The sequence below is a fragment of the Myotis daubentonii genome, chromosome 1, assembly GCF_963259705.1.
Source record: "Myotis daubentonii chromosome 1, mMyoDau2.1, whole genome shotgun sequence".
Classification (NCBI taxonomy): Eukaryota; Metazoa; Chordata; class Mammalia; order Chiroptera; family Vespertilionidae; genus Myotis; species Myotis daubentonii.
Window position 1 is genome coordinate 207,213,231 of NC_081840.1, and position 6,961 is coordinate 207,220,191.

Consider the following 6,961-nt stretch of genomic DNA (forward strand, 5'->3'; position numbering starts at 1 on the left):
CTCTGTTCCTCCCTGCCTCCCTCCTCTTCTCCCTTCCCCTTCCTTCTTTCCCTTCTTCCTTTCTTTCTTTTGTTCCTTCATTATGGGGGCTATTTTGAGATACAGGAGAAAGCAGGAGACTGGAAGGCAGGGCTCCTTGGCCATTAGACTGGGCAAAGGCTCAGTATCTTTAAACTTATTTCAGAAAGGTAGGCCCAAGAGACTCTGGGTCAGAATTTTACTCTAACTAACTATATTTGAAAACAGCTGCTAAGGGTGACCTGTGATAGTACGAATTCATTTAGGCCTGGATTCCCGAACATCTACAGGAGCCAGGCAGGTAACAGAACCGAGGGAGATGGGCCAGGTAGGGGGGACCAGGCAGAAGGCTGGCAAATGTCAAGTGTCCTTTCCGAAAAGGGCCGGCCTGAGCCGAGGGCAGTACACATCTTCTGTGGGTCACAAGAAGCCAGAAATCAGATTCTTAGGAGAAATAAATAGCCCAACACGTCTGAGGGTGGCATGCAGCCCACCAGCTGACACTCGAGAAAAACTCACTTCTTTACTGCTTTCATGAGCCCAGTGCAGGAAATAGCTTTTTAATGTAGTTCAAAATCAATGTGAGATCTTTTTTCTTTGCATTTCAAATGTGAAGCATTAAGTAAAAATTTTCCTTTTATTGAATAGCAAAGAGTATCATTAAAGAGATAAAATGAAGCGCTTTGCTCTAAAATTTCAAATAGATTTCACGAAAACAAATATGTTATTTATTCTAACCCAGCAGGATACATGCCCAAATGCATAGTCATCAGACATGGAACTCAGTGATGTTTGCAATATGTAACACTAGATGATTATAACCAGTAGCTGGACTTTGAACTCCACAGTTAATATTAACATAAAAAATTACAGTGTGACTACTAAATAATTAGTACCGTCAATGTGGTAAATCCATTAAATTATAAATCTTTACATTTGTACATAACTCATTTTACATATAAATGTTTTAAGACCCAACTGTCCAACTTTCACTTAAACAGAAAATATTGCTGAACAAAAAGTCTGCAATAAATATTCCCTCAGGTGGGTGGGGGAAATGCGTTCACATACGTCCTGTGTTACCATGAATAGCTGAGTAAATACTGAAAATTTTAAACGCCTCCTGTGGTTATCAAAATCTTGTATTCTGAAAAAAGCTCTTATAGTTTAAACACAATTTAATTATTAACTTAAAAAGTAACTGTTTCTGATGATGCTAACATTATTCATGGTTAGGTCGCTCCCAAAATCATAAATAGGTCGTTCGTTGTCCCCTCAGTTTACTTAGTAGTAAATTCTTTTAGGTGGACCTTCAATAATTACTAGTACAACCAGGTATTGCCCTTTGCTTATTTATGCATATATTTGTATTATAATTCACTAAACAACTTATAATGAGAAAAGAACATGTAGACTTTTTCTAAACAGTACAGCTGAGTTGTCCAATAAAACATCTTCAACCCGTTGGCAACTGTAAAGTTTGAACTATTGTATCTTTTGAATACAAGTAGCATAAATTGAAATGTACTGGTCACCATGTTTTCAAAGCCAGAGAGCAGTTATCTAACACAGTCAGGCTGTGACTGGAGCCAGGAACCTGAAGACTAGAAAGCGTCGTATTTCCCTAGCACTCTCCTCCATGGCATCGCTGGGTTCCAGGGAAGTGTCCTCGCAAATATCTGTGGCATTGAGAGCCGCATCCCACCTGCCTGCCCTGGTACCGCGTGGTGGGTGTATGGCCGGGGCCTGTCAACTGGAACTGAAGTCTGGACAGGTCTTCCCAGGCAGTGGGGGCTCCTGCTGGAGCGGGTACGCAAAGTATTGGGGTGACACCAGGAAACCGGACGGCTGGGTCAGGTGGATGGGGTGGCCTGTGGTGTACGGCGGAGGTGGCGAGGGCACCAAGCAGCCTGGCTCTGCCCTGGCAAAGGAGAACCTTCGGATGGAGCCGCCCGTGGAGCTGGAGCTGGTGGCTGTGCTGGACTGCCTGGAAGGTGCTCTGAGGTTCGTGGAGGTCAAGATCATGGGCAGGGTCTCTGTCTGGTAGCTGCGGAGGGAGAAGCGGATTGGCTGCTGGGAGGGCTCCTTGGGTCTCAAGCAGGTGCAGCAATAGATGGCCACCAAAGAGCCCAGGATGATGAAGGCGATGAAGATGGAGCCGACAATCAGGAAAGGGACGTAGACAGGCTCTAAAAGGCAAAAACAAAAACAAAAAGGGACATAGACAGATGCTGGGACAGGGGTCTCCCAAACTCCGGGCAGCTCAGGGGTGGGAGGTGGGCGGCTCAGTACTCCCACTGGTCAGCCCGACTTCTCAGAGCTTGTTACTGGTAACTTCTAGAGTGTAAACTGCAATGAGGGAATACTGTCGCTCCTAGCGGAGAGGAAGGAAACTGATACTGTAGCCTGTTAGCAATTAGCCATCATACTGCACATCTGGAAGTCAGAAGGAACAGACTCCATCCTGTTCACACACCGAGGAAAGGAAACGGTGGGTTTTTCTTGGTTACTGTAACTCTGGGTTTAAATCCGGGTTTTAGTAGCGTTATCACGGTGGGGCCTTAGGGCTTTGACCCATAGCTGAGGCTGAAAATCCATCTCCCTTCCCGGAATCTCCAATCTAGGCAAAGAGAACTCGGCCTGTTAAATGAGACCCTCCGGAATTTGCCAGACTATGGAAAGAGCTGTGTGAAGAAACCCACAGTGGGCCCCCATTAACTGTGTCTCCTAATGCATCACAAATGGTCATCTCTGGATGTTTCCAGAAATAAGCGGGGATGCCTACTCCAGCGGCCACACGTCTGCCTCTCAATGCCCACGCAGACCCTGCCAAGGTGAGGCTGGTCTTTAGGTAGATCATGATGCACAGACTGTGTGTGAGAGCATCCTTCCGGCAGAGCAAACCCCAACTTCCTTGTCTCTCTACAAGGCAGGCAGGAAATGTCCCACCCCAGCGGCAGCCCCTGACTGATAGAGCCACACTTGCAGGCCGCCTCCAGCTTGGAGAGAGAAGAAAGAAAACCTGCATTACCCAAGGCCCTACCTGTGCGTGGCTCTCTTTTATTTGTCATCTGATTCAGGTCTCACGGAGGTGGGCATGCTATGCTCTATTTTCCAGGAATGGAAAGATACCAGACAGTTTTCTACATTCCCCGAGGCAGTGGGTGACGGGGAACTATCAAAACCCCCAAGTTCTGTGGGCTCCTAGGTGTAAGCTCCTCAGTGGACCACCCATTTGGCCAGGTTTGGTAACACCTGTGGAAGGTGGGGGGGGGGGGGAATGGAATGAGCACTGATCAGCGTCCCTGCACTCGCGTGCCATCCACGGCCTACCTCTGAGAGTGACATGCCCGTTTTAGGGGTGAGAGGAGGCCCAGGGCAGCTCAGTAACTGGCCCAAGGTGACACAGCTGGCAAACCACAAGGCCACAGCCGGTGAGAACCTGCCAGACCCCAGCTCAGTGAGTGCACGGGCTCCCCCGCAGTAGGCGGGTCGCTGATGCTCACTCTGTATCTGCGGACAGCAACCGGGTGCCCCCAGGTGAGAAGAGTGTGTCTTTCTAACCGGCTGCCTGGAGTGCCCGACTTTCCGCTGGTGATCTTTTCTCCAGTAGCCGCTCCCCAATTCCTCTAGGCTGGGCAGCGCGACCTCCAAAGCTAGATTTCTTGAAAGTCCAATGAAATTCTAGGCAAGAGCGGACTCCCCTTTCCTCTGGGTAACGCACCCCTCTCCTGGCGGGGGCAGGAGGGGGAGCGCCAGCCTCATTCATTCATTCATTCATTCATTCTCTCCCCACCTCTCCTCGCCTGGCCGGACCGTCTCTCCCAGGCTTCGGACCTCCGCCCGCGCCCGAGTCTGGGGTGCGGGGCGCTCAGCTCCGCCCGCTCCTCCGGTTTCCGGGCCGTAAAACCATCGCCCGGAGCTCTAAAGGGTTTCCCTGATGTTCGGACTCAGGTGGGAAGGTCTTTTTTTTTTTTTTTTTTCTGTTAGCGTGTAAAGTTGCTCTGCTGGGGTTGTGATTTATTCCGCTCTGAAGTGAGCGGAAATTTGACCCGTGTTTTCCGACGTGAGAATAGGGGGCGGGGAAGCCCCGGCGACCCTGGTTTCTAAATCTCCGCCGCGAGGACCCCGGCCTCTCTGAAAGGCGTGACAATAGGGGGTGGGCTGCAGAGGGTAATTCGATGCAGAGAAATGAAAGGAAGTCGGAAAATGGACGAGCGGTTTAGAAACGCTACCAAAAGGCCACAAAGGCGGGGAGAAGTGGCTGAAGTTCCTTAGCGCTGCGGGGCTGCAGAGGAGCGCTCCCCGAGAGTTGCATTCTCTGCGCCCTCGGCACCTTCCGGAGTGACTGGGCCCCCAAAACCCACGGCCAGCCTAGTGGCTGCTCCCACATCCCTTCTCCGCAGCCGCCCGCGGGCCCGGGGGCCCCCGCCGGCTTCCCCAGAGTCACCGGGGCCAGCGTCGCGGGAGTCGGGCTGCAAAGCGATGGGCCCCCCTGACCTGAGCCGCGGCCACCCCCTCCGTCGGGGTCTCTCCACCTCCCTCGCTGCGTCCACTTTGCACAGACCCAGGGGCCCCTGGGCGCCTCCCCGTGTGCACCCCCCCTCCCCCCGTCCCCCGCAGCAGCCGCCGGGGGCCCGCACTCACGCGCCGGGAGGCCCGGGGGCTCCAGCTCCCCGCGGTCGTTGGTGCAGCCGCCCTGCTCCAGCCGGGCGTCGGCCGCGGCGCAGCAGTAGCGCAGCGCGCAGGAGCCGCAGCAGATGGTGGCGTCCCGCGTGTCGAAGTCCTCCGGGCACTGGAAGCCGTCGTGGTCGTTGCCCTGCGCGTCCACCCAGCCGTGGCAGTACTCGCCGGGCGGCTGGGCGCCCGCGGGGCCCCCGCGCAGCCAGCCCAGGAGCAGGCAGACGGCCAGCAGCGCCCCCATCGCCGCGCGCGCCCGGGGCGGCCGGGAGGGGGACGCGGCGGGAGGGCGAGGGGCGCAGCGGGGGCTCGGGGCGCCCCGCGGATCCGCCTCCCCCGGGGCGCGGCGCGGGAGGCTGCCTCGGGGCCGCGGCCGCTCCCGGGTGCGTTAGCGGGGGCCGGGGAGGCGCCGGGGGCTGCGCTGGGGCATCCGCCGGCCGGGGCTCGGCATGGTGCGCGGGGGCAGGTGGACGGGGGCCCGCGGGAGGCGCCGGCAGAGGAGGCTGCGGGGGCCGCTGCCGCCGCCCTGGGCGCGGCTCATACCGCTCCGGCTGCTCCCGCCGCGGGGGGCGCGTCGAGCCCTGGGCCGCCTCCCTCTCCGCCGCTCACGGGGCCATCGCGCCCGGGGCGGGCCACGCCAGGGCCGCGCGGCCTCGGACTCGGCAGGTCCGGAGCGGAGCCCAAAGGAGGGAGAATGGGAGCGCCCCACGTGTGGCTCCCGGGACAAGTGGCCCCGCGGCACCCGCCCCGGTCTGTCCCGGGAGCAGGAGTCAGCCGGGCCCGGCCAAGTCCGAACGGCCTCCTGTTGCTGACAGCTCTGCCTGCCAGGCGTCCTTTAAAAGGGAAGAGGGAGGGGGCGACGGCGAGGGTGAAGAAAGAGTCCGCCCTCCCGGGTCGCGCCGCTGGAGCTAATCGCCGAGGGCGCGACGTGGACCCGGCCCTCCGCCTTCCCCGGCCCCCCGCCCCCGCCCACCGCGCTCCCCCACGTCTCGGCTCTAAACCTGGGGATTCCAGATCCTCCCCACACGCCCCCCAACTCTTGCTCAGCTCAGAACGTTCCGCAGAATGGAGAGGGGAGAGGGCCACCGGGTGTCCGTGCCTATCCACGCGCGTTGGTGCGAGGGTGCCGACGCGGGTTGATGCTTTTTATGCCTCTAATCAACATCACCGCAGCGCTGAGGTTTGTTGGTTCTTCTGTCGCCTGCGGCGCGCGTCCGCACTCCTTCCTAGGACACCTGTTCTAAGGCTTCTGGACGGACAGCGGGATTTTTAGGGGCTGCCAATATGTGCACTGAGATTGCTACTAAGTTCCCACTTTTCCCCCCCGCAGCGAGCCGGCACATTTTCACACACACACACACACACACACACACACACACACACACACGCTTGCACTCTCTCCCCCACCCCCCTAACCGGCGCGCCGCCGAGTGAAGAATCGAGGGTCACTCCACTCACCCGCCAGGGCAACTTGCAAAACCTCAAAGAGCACGACTTGCCCTCGAAGGAAATCAAAGAACAAAATGAATGATAATGGAGCAGATCTGAACTTCTGTTGGGGCAAAGAAACACATTTATTTAAAGGATGTGTCCCCTGTGTGCTGTTTTCGGGGGCACCGCTCCTTGAGCGGCTTAAGTGCCTTATGAAACTGGTGTTATGTGAAGCCCGGGCTACGCTCAAGAATTTATTTCTTCTGCATCCTGCACTTCCTCTCGTCCTGCCCTGGTATGTGCGAATGCGGCCCGCGTACCTCGACCGATTTGTCAAACGCGCTGAATGCCCGTGTCCCCGATTTAGATGTTGGTGAGTCGGGGGAACCAAAAGAGACAAAACTGGCCGCGACCAGAAATGACAACGTGCGGTCATAAAAAGCATTGACCACGCCTGCGGCTTCCGAAGATCCCAGACGACTCAGAGGAGCGTAAATACATACACACTGAAGGGAACGGTTTCTTTCTTAAAATCTAAGTTAAAGTATACCCCACGTCAAGAACTGCTTCTGATTTCTGATGTTAAATATCAGGATTCGCACTGAGTTATGCGAATGTCAAAATAACGCCCAACATTTCAGATATTCAGTAGGACCAGGTAAATCCGTATTTAACTTTATTGCTCGCTTAGATTTTTCTTGGGACAATAATAATAAGCTATAAAGTAAAACCAAATTAAACCCAGGCTTTCATCCACAAACAATGGGACAGTTTTTTCTTGACTTAAAAATCAAGCATATGGACATTGTTGTGCAGAAATTACTTAGAGACT

General features: G+C 55.3%; 1 protein-coding gene across 1 annotated transcript; it reads right to left on the reverse strand.

The window, feature by feature from the left end:
* Positions 1-636: 636 nt before the first annotated feature.
* Positions 637-5,592, reverse strand: SHISA3 (shisa family member 3). The gene is made up of 2 exons (XM_059672332.1): positions 4,666-5,592; positions 637-2,207 (listed from the first exon to the last, which is right to left on the reverse strand). The coding sequence occupies exons 1-2, from the start codon at positions 4,940-4,942 to the stop codon at positions 1,768-1,770; spliced, it is 717 nt and encodes a 238-aa protein (XP_059528315.1). The 5' UTR covers positions 4,943-5,592; the 3' UTR covers positions 637-1,767.
* Positions 5,593-6,961: the final 1,369 nt, after the last annotated feature.